A 19804-nucleotide genomic window follows, 5' to 3' on the forward strand; every position below is an offset into this window, starting at 1 on the left:
ATGGACTGGCCTCTTCATGAACTGGCCTCTGTAAATTGGTATAGAATCAGCTCGATCCCCTCTGTCGAAGACACTTGGACCTTCTGAGAATTAAAAACAGGTTCAGCCCCTGGTTTGACCGTGATCTTGCAGAGTTACTCCACCTCAAGAAACCCATTTGGCGAAAGGCTCGGTACATGAATACTCAGGCTGACTGGCTCTCGTTTAGGCAAATGAGAAATAAGTGCACTCAGGCTATCCGGAAAGCCAAAGTTAGTTTAAGGAACAGTTCTCGGTCTGTGGGTCTAACCCCAAGAAGTCCTGGAAACCGGTTAAAGACCTGGAAAATAAACCCTCCTCACAGCTGCCCTTGTCCCTTAAAGTTGATGATGTGGTTGTTAATGACAATGAGCACATGGCTGAGCTTTTTAATCACCACTTCATTGAGTTAGGATTCCTATTTGACTCAGCCATGCCTCCTTGTCCGTCCAACATTTCCTCATCTCCCACCCCTTCTAATGCAACTAGTCCCAATGCTCTTCCCTCTTTTTTCCCCTGTCCCGCTACAAAGTTTCTCCCTGCAGGCAGTCACTGAGTCCGAGGTGCAAAAGGAGCTCCTGAAACTGACTGCTTAAAAACATCTGGGTCAGATGGTTTAGACCCTTTCTTCTTTAAGGTTGCTGCCCCTATCATCACCAAGCCCTATCTCTCACCTTTTTAACCAGTCTCTCCTCTCTGGGGAGATTCCCATTGCTTGGAAGGCAGCCATGGTTCATCTTTTATTTAAAGGGGAGGTCAAGCAGATCCTAATTGTTATAGGCCTACTTCTGTTTTGCCCTGTTTATCAAAAGTGTTGGAAAAACTTGTCAATAATCAACTGACTGGCTTTCTTCCTGACTATACACTGCACTCTTTGAGAGAGGTAGTTCACAAACCAGGCCAAAGACCCCTCAGAGACACCAATACTCCTTAGCCGGCCCACAAGAATGGAATGGTCTACTGTATCAACAGCTTTGGCCAAGTCATTAAAAATAGTAGCACAACACTGCTTAGAATCAAGGGCAATGATGACATCATTGAGGACCTTTAAGGTTGCAGTGACACATCCATAACCTGAGCAGAAACCAGATTGCATACCAGAGAGAATACTATAAAGTCAGAAAATCTGCTGTCTCAGCCACTGCCTGTCACCAAGCGAGTACCCCAAGGCTCAATCCTAGGCCCCACGCTCTTCTCAATTTACATCAACAACATAGCTCAGCCGGTAGGAAGCTCTCTAATCCATTTATATGCAGAGGATACAGTTTTATACTCCCTGGATTTTGTGTAAAATAATCTACAAAAGCTTTCTTAGTGTCCAACAAGCTTTCTCTACCCTGTCGTGTCTTTGGCTATGCCGGATTAAGTGATATGACATGCTATTCTATAAAATAATTTCTCTAATATTACCTGATTAAGCTAATCAGGTTAATGTAATTAACTAGAAAGTCGGGGCACCACAAAATGTTTATAGAGCTGTTATCTTCCAAATTATCTCTTAATAAAGACCTTGTCATCTTTTACATCAGTAGCAGTCAATATTTAATCCTCACCTTCACGAACCCTGGCTAACAAGTTGAATCAGCAATACAAAATTTGGATGAATTATTTATTTACTAAATACCTAACTACCTCACACAGAATTACATATACACAGAATGAATCATACATGGATTACAAATGTCATAAATGTGTCATAAAGAAAACGTCCCTGGTGGACGGAACAGCTACGATGGCTGGTTACACAAAAAGAGGGGGTTAGGTTTGAGTAAAAGAGCGGGAAGACTGAGTAACATAAGGAGAATCTATGCTAAATAAATACAGAATCTTATGCATTCTAAATTACCGCCCATTTGAAAAAGGAAAATGCAATAAATATTTACTCTGCTGCGCTTCGATAGATTGGTCGTCCATGGAAGGCCGGTTTGTCCTTTATGGATCACTAGTCCACTGAGGAATGTCTAGTGGTGACCTGGAGAGTGGTAGAATGGATACTGTATCACTTTTGGAGTGAATAAGAGTTCAAAGTTCATACCAAGTTGCCATACTTTAAGCTCATGCTATATTCTGGCTGGTATAATCAAAATTCATCCTTCCGGTGTGTAGGTCGTGGCCTTCACATTGAAATTCGATGCCAATTTCGTTAGGTTCTCTAAGGTTGGCTTTGTTCTGTAGGTGGTCTTTGTCCTTTCAACGTGGGGACCTCAAGACCACACGTCCTTGGAACAGCTTATTATCTGAGCCCTTTTAACGTAGGACTGTCGCCCTAATGTCCTCGCAACAGAAAGTTACATTTTCGTCAAGGGCTTTATATAGGAGGGGAGAGAAGGGTGTGTTTCATAGTTTATAACCAATGTCTATTCACATGGGCAGGGCCACTGAGTTGAGCATAGTTTACTCTATGACACACCGTTCTATACATTGCACAACCCTAACCCATGTGAATCTGATAACTATAATGTGTAGACTTTCCAATATATAGTTTATGTCATCCATTAGTATTAATGTCTCAGATGACAACTGATCTGTCGTCATATTCTTTAAGTACCAACGCATATTTTCAACTGGTTGGATTACCGAAATATGGTTACTTTCACCTCACCTTTTGATGTTCCAGGATTCTATATGTTAAACAAAGGCTTTTCAATAATCCTTCTGTAGAGTCAATAGAGAGGAAAGGAAGAAAGGTATTTATGGGGGGAGATCATAAACCTCACCCACAAGTCAACGTCATGACAACCCTTAACCTTGTTCAGAAAACCTCCTAAACCAAAGGTCATGTGGTTTGGTAAGAAGAATGCCCCTCTCCCCACAGGTGTGATTACTAGCTCTGAGGGTTTAGAGCTTGACGTAGTCACCTCATACAAGTACTTGGGAGTATGGCTAGACTGTACACTGTCCTTCTCTCAGCACATATCAAATCTGCAGGCTGAAGTTAAATCTAGACTTGGTTTCCTATATCGTAATCGCTCCTCTTTCACCAGAACTGCCAACCGAACCTTGATTCAGATGACCATCCTATCCATGATAGATTTCGGAGACATAATTTATAGATCAGCAGGTAAGGGTGCTCTCGAGCGGCTAGATGTTCTTTACCGTTCGGCCACCAGATTTGCCACCAATGCTCCTTACAGGACACATCACTGCACTCTATACTCCTCTGTAAACTGGTCATCTCTGTATACCCGTCGCAAGACCCACTGGTTAATGCTTATTTATAAAACCCTCTTAGGCCTCACTCCCCCCTGTCTGAGATATCTACTCCAGCCCTCATCCTCCACATACAACATCGGTTCTGCCAGTCACATTCTGTTAAAGGTCCCCAAAGCACACACATCCCTGGGTCGCTCGTCTTTTCAGTTCGCTGCAGCTAGCGACTGGAACAGGCTGCAACAAACACTCAAACTGGACAGTTTTATCACAATCTCTTCATTGAAAGATTCAATCATGGACACTCTTACTGGCAGTTGTGGCTGTTTTGCATGATGTATTGTTGTCTCTACTTACATGCCCTTTGTGCTGTTGTCTGTGCCCATTAATGTTTATTCCATGTTTTATGCTGCTACCATGTTGTTAGACGTAGTTGAGACAGTATAAACCTACTAGAGACCGTATAGACCTACTAGAGACAGTATAGACCTTCTAGAGACAGTATAGACCTTCTAGAGACAGTGTAGACCTACTAGAGACAGTGTAGACCTACTAGAGACAGTATAGACCTACTAGACAGTATAGACCTACTAGAGACAGTATATACCAACTAGAAACAGTTGAGACCTACCAGAGAGACAGCATAAACCTACTAGAGACAGTATATATTTACTAGAGACAGCATAAACCTACTAGAGACAGTATATATTTACTAGAGACAGTATATACCAACTAGAAACAGTTGAGACCTACCAGAGAGACAGCATAAACCTACTAGAGACAATATAGACCTACTAGAGAGACTGTACAGACATATTAGAGAGTCACTGTAGACCTACCAGAGACAGTATAGACTTACTAAAGGCAGTATTGACTTACTCGAGACAGCATAGACCTACAAGAGAGACAGCATAGACCTACTGAAGAGACCTTACAGACATATTAGAGAGTATAGACCTACTAGAGACAGTATAGACCTACTAGAGACAGTTGAGACCTACCAGAGAGACAGTATATATTTACTAGAGACAGTATAGACCTACTAGAGACAGTATAGACCTACTAGAGACAGTATAGACCTACTAGAGACAGTATAGACCTACTAGAGACAGTATGGACCTACTAGAGACAGTATGGACCTACTAGAGACAGTATGGACCTACTAGAGACAGTATAGACCTACTAGAGACAGTATAGACCTACTAGAGACAGTATATACCCACTAGAGATAGTTGAGACCTGCTAGAGACAGTATAGACCTACTAGAGACAGTATAGACGTACTAGAGGCAGTATAGACCTACTAGAGACAGTATATACCTACTAGAGATAGTTGAGACCTACTAGAGAGAGTATAGACCTACTGGAGATGGTATAGACCTACTAGAGACGGTATAGACCTACTAGAGACAGTATAGACCTACTAGAGACAGTATAGACCTACTAGAGACAGTATAGACCTACTAGAGACAGTATAGACGTACTAGAGACAGTATAGACCTACTAGAGACAGTATATACCTACTAGAGACAGTATATACCTACTAGAGACAGTATATACCTACTAGAGACAGTATAGACGTACTAGAGACAGTATAGACCTACTAGAGACAGTATAGACCTACTAGAGACAGTATAGACCTACTAGAGACAGTATAGACCTACTAGAGACGGTATAGACCTACTGGAGACGGTATAGACCTACTGGAGACGGTATAGACCTACTGGAGACGGTATAGACCTACTAGAGACAGTATAGACCTACTAGAGACAGTATAGACGTACTAGAGACAGTATAGACCTACTAGAGACAGTATATACCTACTAGAGATAGTTGAGACCTACTAGAGACAGTATAGACCTACTAGAGACAGTATATACCCACTAGAGATAGTTGAGACCTACTAGAGACAGTATAGACGTACTAGAGACAGTATAGACCTACTAGAGACAGCATAGACCTACCATCTGCCTCCTATGTCTGCATCTAGGTCTCGCCTTGTGCCCTGATACAACCTTTAACCAGGTTGCAGGCACTGGTTATCAGTCAACCTACCAGGTTAGTTACAAACAGCACAGAAATGAAATCATCTTTACTAATGCTGCAGAAATGTTCTTTCAAGCAGTATCCAAATCCATAGGGCTTAGTAATCACAATATAGTAGCCATATCTAGGAAAACCAAAGTTCCAAGGCTGGGCCTGATATAGTGTATAAGAGGTCATACAATAAGTTTCGTAGTGATTCATATTTTATTTTTATTTTTTATTTCACCTTTATTTAACCAGCTAGGCAAGTTGAAAACAAGTTCTCATTTACAATTGCGACCTGGCCAAGATAAACCAAAGCAGTTCTACACATACAACGACACAGAATTACACATGGAGTAAAACAGACATACAGTCAATAATACAGTATAAACAAGTCTATATACAATATGTTAACGATCTGTGGTGTGTAATGAGTAGCAAACAGACGCTGCTCTTGATGCTTATCTCAGTTACTAATAAGCATGCACCCATTAAGAAAATGACTGTAAAAACTGTTAAATCCCCTTGGATTGATGAGGATTTGAAAAATTGTATGCCAAACCTTTTGCCTCATTCAACATATGAATGAGGCAATAAGTCTGGCTGCCCAACGTACTGCAAATTAAGAAATCGCCTGACTAAACTAAAGAAGAAACGACACTGAAACAAAAATAAACGATATAAAGAATGATAGTAAAAAGCTTTGTAGCACCTTAAATTAAATTTGAAATCAAATTCATTCATTGAATCAGATGGCTTATTCATCACAAAGCCCACTGATATTGCAAACTACTTTAATAACTTTTTCATTGGCAAGATAAACAAACTTAGGGATGACATGCCAGCAACAAACGCTGACACAACACATCCAGGAATATCTGACCAAATTATGAAAGACAAGCGTTGTACTTTTGATATCTGTAAAGTGTGTTGAAGACGTGAAAACATTGTCTATCAACAATGACAAGCCACCGGGGTCTGACAACCTGGATGGAGAATTACTGAGGATAATAGAGGACGATAATGCATCTCCTATTCGCCATATGTTCAATCCAAACCTACTAGAAAGAGTGCCCCCTCAGGCCTGGAGGGAAGCTGAAGTCATTCCCCTACCTAAGAATAGCAAAGCCCCCCCTTTACTGGCTCAAATAGCCGACCAATCAACTTGTTAACAACCCTTAGTATTTGACCAGATACACTGTTATTATACAGTAAACAAATTGATCAACATTCAACACCCTTATAGGGAAGGACACTTACACACATGACTGATTGGCTGAGATAAATGATGAAATGATGATGATGATTAAAACAGAGCAGGATTGTTCATTGTTCATTGCGACATTATCGATCATTGTCTGCTGCTGGAAAAACACTACCGTTCAAAAGTTTGGGGACACTTAGAAATGTCCTTGTTTTTGAAAGAAAAGCACTTTTTTTGTCCATTTAAAATAACATCAAATTGATCAGGGGGGCGGCAGAGTAGCCTAGTGGTTAGAGCGTTGGACTAGTAACCGAAAGTTTGCAAGATCAAATCCCCAAGACGACAAGGTAAAAATCTGTAGTTCTGCTCCTGAACAGGCAGTTAACCCACCTCGGCAATCATTGTAAATAAGAATTTGTTCTTAACTGACTTGCCTAGTAAAATCAGAATATGTTGTAGCTGATAGTTTTATGGAATATATACACAGGCGTACAGAGGCCCATTTTCAGCAATGTGTTCCAATGGCACGTTGTGTTAGCTAATCCAAGTTTATCATTTTAAACGGCTAATTGATCATTAGAAAACCCTTTTACAACTATGTTAGCACAGCTTAAAACTGTTCTGATTAAAGAAGCAATAAAACTGGCCTTCTTTAGACTAGTTGAGTATCTGGAGCATCAGCATTTCTGTTTTTTGATTACAGGCTCAACATGGCCAGAAACAAAGATTTGTGAGTTTTAAATTAGTGTAGAGTTAGTTGAAATGGTGTTTATTTTATATTTTTCCCATTTTGTATCACAGTATAATGGATTTATATTATAGTCCAGTTGGGGGCGGTAATGCAACACATTGGATGCCAACCGCCGTTAAACGCCGAAGAAGAAGTTAACAGCACAGAAGTTAATAACGAAATGGCTTCGCTTCCTTTCGTTCGAGGTGCTCTACTCGTGTCGTTTTCGGTTCTTTTGACTGTAGTTCTGGGGTTCGGACTCCCAGCGTTGCTGAATGCTGTCGCTAAATGCTGTGGTTTTCCTGAGACCAGTGTGTCAGAGTGCATAGTCGGGGTGTATTTCATTTTTGTACTCTATGTCGCGACACCACGGATACCCAGAGGAAAGATAGAGGTACAGAATCCTAAAATATCTCACCTGTACTGTATACCACTGAAAATCTAATGCTTTTATAGTTTATTCCACAATGTATCTACGCTATACTGATTTAAAGTTGAACAAAGCAGACAAGACATTGGGGCGGCAGAGTAGCCTAGTGGTTAGAGCGTTGGACTAGTAAGCGAAAGGTTGCAAGTTCGAATCCCCGAGCTGACAAGGTACAAATCTGTCGTTCTGCCCCTAACCCGCTGTTCATAGGCCGTCATTGAAAATAAGAATTTGTTCTTAACTGACTTGCCTAGTAAAATAAAAAAACAAGTATCCCACAATAGTTTGAAATTAAATGGGTCAATTCCATCTATTCAAACCCTTTAAAATGACACTTTGTTGGGTAATATTAGTTTGTCCATGTTGCAGGTACAGGGAAAGGCAGTATTCATCACAGGCTGTGACAGTGGTTTTGGTCATGCCACGGCTAAGCACCTCCACAAACTGGGCTTCACTGTCTTCGCTGGATGTCTGTTCAAGGTAATGTTTATATCCAGGTAAACTGGCTGTTCAAGGTAATGTTTATATCCAGGTAAACTGTGTGTTCAAGGTAATGTTTATGTCCAGGTAAACTGGCTGTTCAAGGTAATGTTTATATCCAGGTAAACTGGCTGTTCAAGGTAATGTTTATGTCCAGGTAAACTGGCTGTTCAAGGTAATGTTTATATCCAGGTAAACTGTGTGTTCAAGGTAATGTGTATATCCAGGTAAACTGGCTGTTCAAGGTAATGTTTATATCCAGGTAAACTGGCTGTTCAAGGTAATGTTTATGTCCAGGTAAACTGGCTGTTCAAGGTAATGTTTATGTCCAGGTAAACTGTGTGTTCAAGGTAATGTGTATATCCAGGTAAACTGGCTGTTCAAGGTAATGTTTATGTCCAGGTAAACTGGCTGTTCAAGGTAATGTTTATATCCAGGTAAACTGGCTGTTCAAGGTAATGTTTATGTCCAGGTAAACTGGCTGTTCAAGGTAATGTTTATGTCCAGGTAAACTGGCTGTTCAAGGTAATGTGTATATCCAGGTAAACTGGCTGTTCAAGGTAATGTTTATGTCCAGGTAAACTGGCTGTTCAATGTAATGTTTATGTCCAGGTAAACTGGCTGTTCAAGGTAATGTTTATATCCAGGTAAACTGGCTGTTCAAGGTAATGTTTATGTCCAGGTAAACTGGCTGTTCAAGGTAATGTTTATATCCAGGTAAACTGTCTGTTCAAGGTAATGTTTATATCCAGGTAAACTGTCTGTTCAAGGTAATGTTTATATCCAGGTAAACTGGCTGTTCAAGTTGATGTTTATATCCAGGTAAACTGGCTGTTCAAGGTAATGTTATTAGTTTATATCCAGGTAAACTGGCTGTTCAAGGTAATGCTATTAGTTTATATCCAGGTAAACTGGCTGTTCAAGGTAATGCAGAAGATGCTAAGGAAATGGAAAGTAGGATTTCTGTCTGTGAAATAACAGGCTGGCGCAGTAGTCTGAGTTTGTGCTGATTGTTGAAATATCCAGAGAGCCATTGACTATCGTCAGACAGTGTTTGAGTTCTTCTGATGTGATGCCTTTCCTTTCCAGGATAAGGGTGGGGAGGGGTCCAAGGAGCTGGAGGAGATGCAGTCAGATCGGATGAAGGTGGTTCAGCTGGATGTCTGCAGTGAGGAGCAGGTGAACAGAGCTGTGGACTACGTCAACACACACCTGGAAGACTCACAGAGAGGTACAGAACACCAGTCTGTCTCTCTGCCAGACATCATACCATATACGGCATCATGCAGAACTCTTTGTACATTATCTAGAATAAATATGCTGATTTTTGATCTGAATTATTGGGTATAGTGAATGATTATCTGCATGACAGTGAAAGCAGATGCAGTGCATTCAGAAAGTAGTCATACCCCTTTACATATTCAATATTTTGTTACAGCCTGAATTCAAAATAAAAAATCTCACACATCTACACACGATACCCCATAATGACAAAGTGGAAACATGTTTTTAAGACATTTTTGCAGATTGAAAATAAAGAAATATCTAATTTATTTTGGTCCCATTCTTCCTTTACTTAAGCTCTATTAAGTTAGATGGTGAGTGACTGTAAACAGCGATCTTCAAGTCGTTCTACAGATATTTCAATGGGATTCATGTCTGGGCCACTAAAGGACTTTCACATTCTTGTTCTAAAGCCATTCCAGAGTTGCTTTGATTGTATGTTGGAACGTAAACCAGTCTAAGGTCATTTGCACTCTGAAGCAGGTTCTCATCAAGGTTGGCTCCATTCATTGTTCCCTCTATCCTTACCAGTCCCTTCCGCTGAAAAGCATCCCCAGAGCGTTATGCTGCCACCAGCATGCTTCATGGTACAGATGGCGTTAGACTGGAGAGCTGGGCCTGGTTTTCAGACATAGTGTTTTCTATTCAGGCCAATGTTACATTTTTTGTCTCAAACCACAATCCTTTGCCTTATGCCCTGTCTTTCACATTTTAGCTCCATGTCATGTTCCTTTTTTCTCAGGAGTAGCTTCTGTCCAGATAGGTGCAGTGCTGTAGAGACTGTTGTCCTTCTGGCAGCTTCTCCCATCTCAACCAAGGAACTCTGTCACGGCTTTCGTCTGGCCACCCTCCCATAAAGCCCAGATTGGTGAAGTGCTGTAGAGACTGTTGTCCTTCTGGCAGCTTCTCCCATCTCAGCCAAGGAACTCTGTCACGGCTTTCGTCTGGCCACCCTCCCATAAAGCCCAGATAGGTGAAGTGCTGTAGAGACTGTTGTCCTTCTGGCAGGTTCTCCCATCTCAACCGAAGAACTTAGTGGTCATTGGGTTCTTGGTCCCCTCCTTGACCAATGTCCTTCTCGCTCAGTTTGGTCAGACGGCCAGCATCCCCAGAGCGTAGATCCTCAGCTCTCGGCTGAGTCTGCGTAGTTCTATATTATTTCCAATGATGGAGACCACTGTGCTCTTGGAAACTTTCAACACCAGAAATGGTTTTACACCCCAGATATATGCTTCATCACAACCCTGTCTCAGAGATCTATGGACAGTTCCTTGAACTTCATGGTATAGTTCCTGCGCTGACATGCACTGTCAACTGTCGGACCTTATTTAGACAGGTGTGTTTTTTTTCTCCAAAATCACATCCAGTCTATTGAATTTACCTCAGGTGGACTCCAAGTTATAGTGACATCTCAAGGATGAACAATGGAAACAGGATTCACCTGGGCTCAATTTGTCATAGCAAGGGGGTGTGAATACTTACAGTACCAGTCAAAAGTCTGGACACACCTACTCATTCAAGGGTTTTTCTTTATTTTGACTATTTTCTACATTGTAGAATAATAGTGAAGACATCAACTATGGAATCATTCCCCTTCAGGAGACGATTTGGGTCCCCAGATCCTCAAAACGTTCTACAGCTGCACCATCGAGATCATCCTGACAGGCATCCTAAAAATTACCTCAACTACTACTACAATTACCCCGCACAATGACTCGGTACCGGTACCCCCTGTATATAGCCTCTGTTTTATTTTTTACTTTAGTTTATTTGGTAAATATTTTCTTAATGCTTCTTGAACTGCACTGTTGGTTAAGGGCTTGTAAGTAAGCAGTTCATGGTAAAGTCTACACATGTGGTATTCGACGCATGTGACATTTTGATGTAGTAACCAAAAAAGTGTTAAACACTTCAAAATATATTTGAGATTTTTCAAAGTAGCCATACTTTGCCTTTGACAGCTTTGCACACTCTTGGCATTCTCTCAACCAGCTCATGAGGTAGTCAACTGGAATGCATTTCAATTAACAGGTGTGCCTTATTAAAAGTTAATTTCTTTCCTTAATGCGTTTGAGCCAATCAGTTGTTGTGACAAGGTTGGGTTGGTATACAGAAGATTGTCTTTTACCAAATAGGGCCAAGTCCATATTATGGCAAGAACAGCTCAAATAAACAAATGACAGTCCATTACTTTACGACATGAAGGTCAGTCAATATGGAATATTTCAAGAATTTTGAAGGTTTCCTCAAGTGCTGTCGCAAAAACCATCAAGCGCTATGATGAAACTGGCTCTCTTGAGGACCACCACAGGACAGGAAGACCCAATTACCTCTGCTGAAGGTTCATTAGAGTTAACTGCACCTCAGATTGCAGCCCAAATAAATGCTTCACAGAGTTCAAGTAACAGACACATCTCAACATCAACTGTTCAGAGGAGACTGTGTGAATCAGACCTTCATGGTCGAATTGCTGCAAAGAAACCACTACTAAAGGACATCAATAAGGAGAAACTTGCTTGGGCCAAGAAATACGAGCAATGGACTTTAGACCGATGGAAATCTATGCTTTGGTCTGATGAGTCCAAACGTGAGATTTTTGGTTCCAACTGCCGTATTTCCAACTGAGTAGGTGAACGGATGAGCTACGCATGTGTGGTTCCCACCGTGAAGCATGGAGGAGGAGGTGTGATGGTGCTTTTCTGGTGACACTGACTGATTTATTGAGAATTCAAGGCCCACTTAACCAGCATGGCTGCAGTGATACACCATCCCATCTGGTTTGTGCTTAGTGGCACTATTCGTTTTTCAACAAAGGGCTAAGGACTATTTGACCAAGGAGAGTGATTGAGTGCTGCATCAGATGACCTGGCCTCCACAATCAAATTACCTGGCCTCCACAATCACCTGACCTCAACCCAATTGAGATGGTTTGGGATGAGTTGGACCGCAGAGTGAAGGAAAAGTAGCCAACAAGTACTCAGCATATGTGGGAACTCCTTCAAGACTGTTGGAAAAGCATTCCTCATGAAGATGCTTGAGAGAATGCCAAGAGTGTGCAAAGCTGTCAAAGGGTGGCTACTTTGAAGAATCTAAAATATATTTTGATTTGTTTAACTTTTTGTTGTTGTTGGTTACTACATGATTCCATAGTTTAATATCTTCACTATTATTCTACAATGAATGACATAGTAAAAAAATAAAAACCCTGGTATGAGTAGGTGTGTCCAAACTTTTGACTGGTACTGAATGTAAATTTGATTTTCTGTATTTGATTTTCAGTAAATTTGCATACATTTCTAAACATGTTTTCACTTTGTCGTTATGGGGTATTGTGTGTAAATGCTGAATTCAGGCAGTGACTATGTTAAATCAAGAAGAAAATGTGTCAATGGAGACACTGAAGGAGACCAAGTCATAAACTTCTCCATTCCCCTGATCAGGTCTGTGGGCGGTGCTGAACAACGCAGGTGTGTCTACGTTTGGAGAGGTGGAGTTTACGACCATGGAGACGTACCGGCAGGTGTCAGAGGTCAACCTGTGGGGGGTTATCAGGGTCACCAAGGCCCTCCTGCCCCTCATCCGTAGGGCCAAAGGTCAGCCACACGCAACTGCTTCAGACACAAGTACTAAATAACTACCGCCCTGTAGCAGTCACATCTGTAATCATGAAGTGCTTTAATAGGCTGGTCATGGCTCACATTAACTCCACCATCCCATACATCCTAGACACACTCCAATTTTCACACCACCCCACCCGATCCATAGATGAGACGATCTCTATTGCACTCCACACTGTGCTCACCCATCTAGATAAGAGGAATACCTATGTGAGAATGCTGTTCATTGACTACAGCTCAGTGTTAAACACCCATTGCCCCCTCCATGCTTGTCACCAAGCTTAAGACCAGGGGACTGAAGACCTTCCTCTGCAACTGGATCCTGGACTTCCTGATGGGCCACCCCTAGGTGGTGAGGGTAGGTAACAACACCTCCACCACACTGACCCTCAACACGGGGGCCACTCAGGGGTGCGTGCTTAGTCCCCTCCTGTACTCCCTGTTCACCCACGGTTGTGTGGCCAAACACATTTCCAACACCATCATCAAGTTTGCCTGATCACCGGCGACGATGAGACAGCCTACAGGGAGGAGGGCAGTGTGGTGCCAGAGCAACAACCTCTTCCTCGACATCAGTAAGACAAACGAGATGAGTGTGGACTATAGGAAACGAGCGGGCGAGCACGCCCCCTTCCACATGGACTACAGTGGAGCGGGTCGAGAGCATCAAGTTCCTGTCCAAATCACTAAGAACTTAAAATGGTCCACACAGTCGTGAAAAAGGCCCAATATCACCTATTCTCCCTCAGATTCTGAAAGTTGTACAGCTGCACCATCGAAAGCATATTGACTGGTTGCATCACCGCCTGGTGTGGCAACAGCACCGCCCTCGATCGCATGGAGAGTGGTGCAGACAGCCCAGTACATCACTGGGGCCATCCAGGACCTCTAATCAGGCGGTGTAAAAGGATGCCCAGCCACCCAAACCATGGTCTAACACCCAACAGACTCCTGAACAGCATCTAGACTGCTAAATAGCTAACAGAATGGTAACACAGACTGAGTTGACCCTTGTATTTTCTCTAACACACACATAACATGCACATTTATACTGACTCTACGTACACTCACATACAATGTTACAGCCTTATTCTAAAATATATATATAAAAAAATAATAATAATAAAATAAAAAAATCCAATGTTTAGGTGGTGGTGGTGGTGGTACGGAGCTCTGTTTAGGTGGTGGTGGTACGGGGCTCTGTTTAGGTGGTGGTGGTGGTACGGAGCTCTGTTTAGGTGGTGGTGGTGGTACGGGGGCTCTGTTTAGGTGGTGGTGGTGGTACGGAGCTCTGTTTAGGTGGTGGTGGTACGGGGCTCTGTTTAGGTGGTGGTGGTGGTACGGAGCTCTGTTTAGGTGGTGGTGGTACGGGGCTCTGTTTAGGTGCTGGTGGTGGTACGGGGGCTCTGTTTAGGTGGTGGTGGTGGTACGGGGCTCTGTTTAGGTGGTGGTGGTGGTACGGAGCTCTGTTTAGGTGGTGGTGGTGGTACGGGGCTCTGTTTAGGTGGTGGTGGTGGTACGGGGCTCTGTTTAGGTGGTGGTGGTGGTACGGGGCTCTGTTTAGGTGGTGGTGGTGGTACGGAGCTCTGTTTAGGTGGTGATGGTGGTACGGGGGGGCTCTGTTTAAGTGGTGGTGGTACGGGGGCTCTGTTTAGGTGGTGGTACGGGGGCTCTGTTTAGGTGGTGGTGGTGGTACGGAGGCTCTGTTTAGGTGGTGGTGGTGGTACGGGGGGGCTCTGTTTAGGTGGTGGTGGTACGGGGGCTCTGTTTAGGTGGTGGTGGTGGTACGGAGGCTCTGTTTAGGTGGTGGTACGGGGCTCTGTTTAGGTGGTGGTGGTGGTACGGGGGCTCTGTTTAGGCAGTGGTGGTGGTATGGGAGCTCTGTTTAGGTGGTGGTGGTGGTGGTGGTATGGGAGCTCTGTTTAGGTGGTGGTGGTGGTACGGGGGCTATGTTTAGGTGGTGGTGGTGCGGGGGCTCTGTTTAGGTGGTGGTGGTACGGGGGCTCTGTTTAGGTGGTGGTGGTGCGGGGGCTCTGTTTAGGTGGTGTTGGTACGGGGGCTCTGTTTAGGTGGTGGTGGTACGGGGGCTCTGTTTAGGTGGTGGTGGTGGTACAGGGGCTCTGTTTAGGTGGTGGTGGTGCGGGGGCTCTGTTTGGGCCGCGGTGGTACGGGGGCTCTGTTTAGGCAAAATGTTGTTTGTGTGGAATGTAATGTACTGCATCGAGCTGGTAGAAAATGAGTGACTACCTGACTGGCACTTTGGTCAATCAGTCGCTGTTCTGTAAAGCTCCTGAAGAATGTTTTTAAGAGGCAAGTTGGACTGTAGAGGCATGTCACTGGAGCATTCACTAACAGGCTCAGAGCTTGGGTTCATACTGCTTTTCTTCTTGACATAAAAAGTGAAAAGGTAGACTCGGCGTTATGTTGTTGTCACCAGCAGCACCTCAGATATTCATATGAGAGTGATGCAATACTTTTCCGTGTTTCAACGCTCTTCGTTGTTTCAGAAATCGATTGCTGTTTACTTTGTGCATTGATGAATCTACCTTTTTTAATGTGTTCTAAATCACTGTGTTAAATAGGTATTGATCTATGTAATAACCTAATGCCACTGTATTGTTAAATATGTATTGATCTAATGCCACTGTTGTTAAATAGATATTGATCTATGTAATAACCTAATGCCACTGTGTTGTTAAATATATATTGATCTATGTAATAACCTAATGCCACTGTGTTGTTAAATAGATATTGATCAACGTAATAACCTAATGCCACTGTGTTGCAGGTCGTGTGGTCAACCTGGCCAGTATGTATGGGCGGATGGGCAATGCCCTGCGTTCTCCATACTGCGTATCTAAGTATGGCGTGGAAGCGTTCTCCGACTGTCTACGTTACGAGATGAAGGCCTGGGGCGTCAAGGTCTCCGTCATCGAGCCGGGGAACTTCATTGTGGCAACGGGCATCCTGACCCGGGACATTGTGGCGACCACGGCCGATAAACTGTGGCGCGAGGCGCCCCCTGGTGTCCAGGAGGACTATGGCCACGCCCACTTCGACAAACACATGGCTGTGATGAGGTCATACTGTAGCAGCGGACAGAAAGATGTCCAGCCCGTCCTAGATGACATCACCGACGCCATCACGTCACGCCGCCCGTTCACGCGCTATAACCCCATGGAGCCTCACTGGTGGATCAGAATGCAGGTGATGGCACACCTACCGGCCGCCATCTCCGACCGTCTCTACTTCTGACCTGGAGGATCCCCGTCTCTGATCGTCTCCATACGTACACTGTATCCTATTGCATTAGGGTTCCGTTCCACTTTAGAGTCGAAAACTGGGCAATTCCCTATGGAAAATTACAAGCGATCGATTCTCAATATGTTAATCTCATTTGAATGAATTTCCTGACTTGACTGATTTAACCATTTCTGTTCTCCTTGGATCATGAGGTCCAGAGCCCACTGCTGTAGCTAAGGATTCCTTCACACTGGAAATCTCAGTGATAGTGCATAATGTTCAAAATGGCTCAATTGTCCTATCTACAATATATATGTTATTCACCCCCTTGGAAATGGGATTTTTTCTTCTTCTTCAGTAATAAATGAAGCTGTAATATTCAAGTGATGAAGCTGATGTTTGGAGGTTATATTGGCGCGGGTGTTAGGCCCGAGGTAAACACCAGCTCCCAGGGCATTAGCGCTTTTATACGGGTTATTAACATATTTTCATAAACAATATTTTGATGAATTTACTCACACAGTTTCATCCTTCCACGAGATATAGTCCCGACACAAATCTAGGATTGCTACCCAAGCCGGCTGGTCGTTCATTCTATCGGTTCGGTGTCTAGGGACGAGACCCAGTCGTTGTCCTTTTGTTCTGTGTCTAGGGACGCGACCCAGTCGTTGTCCTTTTGTTCTGTGTCTAGGGACGCGACCCAGTCGTTGTCCTTTTGTTCTGTGTCTAGGGACGCGACCCAGTCGTTGTCCTTGTTGTTCTGTATCTATGGACGAGACCCAGTCGTTGTCCTTTTGTTCTGTGTCTAGGGACGCGACCCAGTCGTTGTCCTTTTGTTCTGTGTCTAGGGACGCGACCCAGTCGTTGTCCTTTTGTTCTGTGTCTAGGGACGCGACCCAGTCGTTGTCCTTTTGTTCTGTGTCTAGGGACGCGACCCAGTCGTTGTCCTTTTGTTCTGTGTCTAGGGACGCGACCCAGTCGTTGTCCTTTTGTTCTGTGTCTAGGGACGCGACCCAGTCGTTGTCCTTTTGTTCTGTGTCTAGGGACGCGACCCAGTCGTTGTCCTTGTTGTTCTGCATCTATGGACGAGACCCAGTCGTTGTTCTTTTGTTCTGTGTCTAGGGACGAGACCCAGTCGTTGTCCTTTTGTTCTGTGTCTAGGGACGCAACCCAGTCGTTCGTTCTAAATGTTCCATTGCCATGATGGCTGGCAATGATCTTATCCCCTGCTTGCTATTTGGCTAACACCGTCATGTCAAACAGTGTAGCCAGAATAACAGCACAGTAGCTGGAGTTTAAGCTGTTTTCTAGTGACTCTTTTGGGATACCTCCATAACAATGAGCTAATGATTTCTCCTGGCATGGAATGCTGGCTGGTTCTCTCTCTCTCTCTCTCTTCCCCCCCTCCCCCCAAACTGAAACTGGAATGACAGCAAATGAGCTACAGTTACTGTTTTTCTGTTGACATTTTGTTTGTATAGATCCATAAAAATGATGCTGAGTTATGATTTCGACTGTCTGAGAGAAGCTGCCTGTTTGTCCCGACATGTTCATTAACAGCTGGAGATCCAATTTCAATATTGTATTTAAAACAATTTTTTATTTTTTTTGCAAACACAAGGTTATTACAAATCTCCACTGTTGAAAACCAATTGTTAATCTAAAAGAAATGTGAGATAATGTCTAGATGCTTTTTATAGTGGAGATCAAGTTTATAAGTTGTCTGGTTGGGCTGATGAGACAGTGGATTGCTTAAGAGTAAATAGACATTTTAGCGTCGTAGATTTAGCCTGTGGTAACTTGTAGACCATGGCTGGAATGTGGTTTCAACCAACCAGGATTAGACTCGCCCATATAAACCTTGATTGAGATAAGTCTTCAACCCTCTGACACAATACATGTTACAATCACATTTTGGCAGCGATTACAGCTGTGAGTCTTCTTGGGTTGGTATCGAAGGGACGATTCAGTCTGAGGAAAGGCCTTCGCACTTCTCAGTTGCTATTCAGACTTACCAAGCACGTATTGCATTCTACAGGCTACCATTCCCTCAATGAATAAATATCATTCAATCACTGACAAACCTCCCACTTGCTGGCTAACCGATTATTTTCAGTCCATTTATCGAAAGCCATCCCTTTAAATATGCTGCACCTTTTTTACATTTTCATTTTGTCTACAGACTCAGACTATCGTGAGATGGGTTGAGAATATTATGGATAAATGAAATTAAGCATCTAAATCGATTTATCTCTTTCAGCACCAACTCGTACATTTTTGTGGATTGTTTGGGGCCGATGTTAGGAAAGAGAATCATTCTGAATCAGCCTTTACGTATTAAATATATTATTGAATCCAAAATAGTGTTTTTCATCCTGAAAGTTGCCTTATTCAAGTTCAATCCATAAAATATTGGAAGGTTTATTTATTTTTTATTTCACCTTTATTTAACCAGGTAGGCTAGTTGAGAACAAGTTCTCATTTGCAACTGCAACCTGGCCAAGATAAAGCTTAGCAGTGTGAGCAGACAACACAGAGTTACACATGGATTAAACAATAAACAAGTCAATAACACAGTAGAAAAAAGGCGAGTCTATATACATTGTGTGCAAAAGGCATGAGGAGGTAGGCGAATAATTACAACCTTGCAGATTAGCACTGGAGTGATAAATGATCAGATGGTCATGTACAGGTAGAGATACTGGTGTGCAAAAGAGCAGAAAAGTAAATAAATAAAAACAGTGTTGGGATGAGGTAGGTGAAAATGGGTGGGCTATTTACCGATAGACTATGTACAGCTGCAGCGATCGGATAGCTGCTCAGATAGCACATGTTTGAAGTTGGTGAGGGAGATAAAAGTCTCCAACTTCAGGGATTTTTGCAATTCGTTCCAGTCACAGGCAGCAGAGTACTGGAGGTGGGAAAATGTGGACAATAGTCGTATGAACTAAACATGGAACTGTGATGAACCGTTCGGCAGGTTTAAACTGCTACGTCCGAGTTCCATAAGGACTCTAATAGACACTAATATAAATGACACTAATAGACACTAGACCTAATGTCACCCTGGAACAACGACAGACGACCGAGGAAGGAAGGGGAATGGTGCTAAATGTAGGAAACTATAGTGAAAGTTAGAACTGCATGTGGGTATTACTGACGGTGGCTCCCGATAGTGGCTCATATTTAACATGATACACATTGTAAAGATAGAATGTTTTCATTGTTTTCTCAGTTTAAGGAGAATAAATCAGCTGCAGGTTTGGCCATTTAAAGGCCTCTAGATTGGGTCTTCAAATGTCAATCCCTGCAAGTTATTAGGGCATAACAGCTATTTATAGTCTATTTCACTGTGGAAAGGGGCCGTAACACATCTCATGTTGATATGACTTTAATTTGGCCTCTATCTGACTGTTTTCACATTTGTCTCCAGGAAGAATAATCTAGACCAGTTACTATATGTAGGCTATCTCCAAACAGCTTACTCATTTTACCTAGTGGCAGGGTAGCCTCGTGGTTAGAGCTATCTCCAAACAGCTTACTCATTTTACCTAGTGGCAGGGTAGCCTCGTGGTTAGAGCTATCTCCAAACAGCTTACTCATTTTACCTAGTGGCAGGGTAGC

At 43.0% G+C, this 19804-nt stretch overlaps 1 protein-coding gene across 1 annotated transcript; it reads left to right on the plus strand.

Annotated features, from left to right (window-relative positions):
- Positions 1–7282: 7282 nt before the first annotated feature.
- bdh1 (3-hydroxybutyrate dehydrogenase, type 1) lies at positions 7283–17688 on the plus strand. The gene is made up of 5 exons (XM_064965134.1): positions 7283–7523; positions 7926–8036; positions 9126–9267; positions 12761–12913; positions 15726–17688. The coding sequence occupies exons 1-5, from the start codon at positions 7311–7313 to the stop codon at positions 16190–16192; spliced, it is 1086 nt and encodes a 361-aa protein (XP_064821206.1). The 5' UTR covers positions 7283–7310; the 3' UTR covers positions 16193–17688.
- The last annotated feature ends 2116 nt before the right edge of the window (positions 17689–19804 follow it).

This window comes from Oncorhynchus masou, unplaced genomic scaffold (assembly GCF_036934945.1).
Source record: "Oncorhynchus masou masou isolate Uvic2021 unplaced genomic scaffold, UVic_Omas_1.1 unplaced_scaffold_1804, whole genome shotgun sequence".
In the NCBI taxonomy this organism is placed as follows: Eukaryota; Metazoa; Chordata; class Actinopteri; order Salmoniformes; family Salmonidae; genus Oncorhynchus; species Oncorhynchus masou.

What these genes read in the sequence shown, in the direction of transcription:
- bdh1 (XM_064965134.1), top strand. Translation starts at nt 7,311, where the DNA reads ATGGCTTCGCTTCCTTTCGTTCGAGGTGCTCTACTCGTGTCGTTTTCG. An exon ending in CCTGGAAGACTCACAGAGAG is followed by an intron (nt 9,268 to 12,760) that starts GTACAGAACACC and finishes TCCCCTGATCAG; the next exon opens with GTCTGTGGGCGGTGCTGAAC. An exon ending in CCTCATCCGTAGGGCCAAAG is followed by an intron (nt 12,914 to 15,725) that starts GTCAGCCACACG and finishes ACTGTGTTGCAG; the next exon opens with GTCGTGTGGTCAACCTGGCC.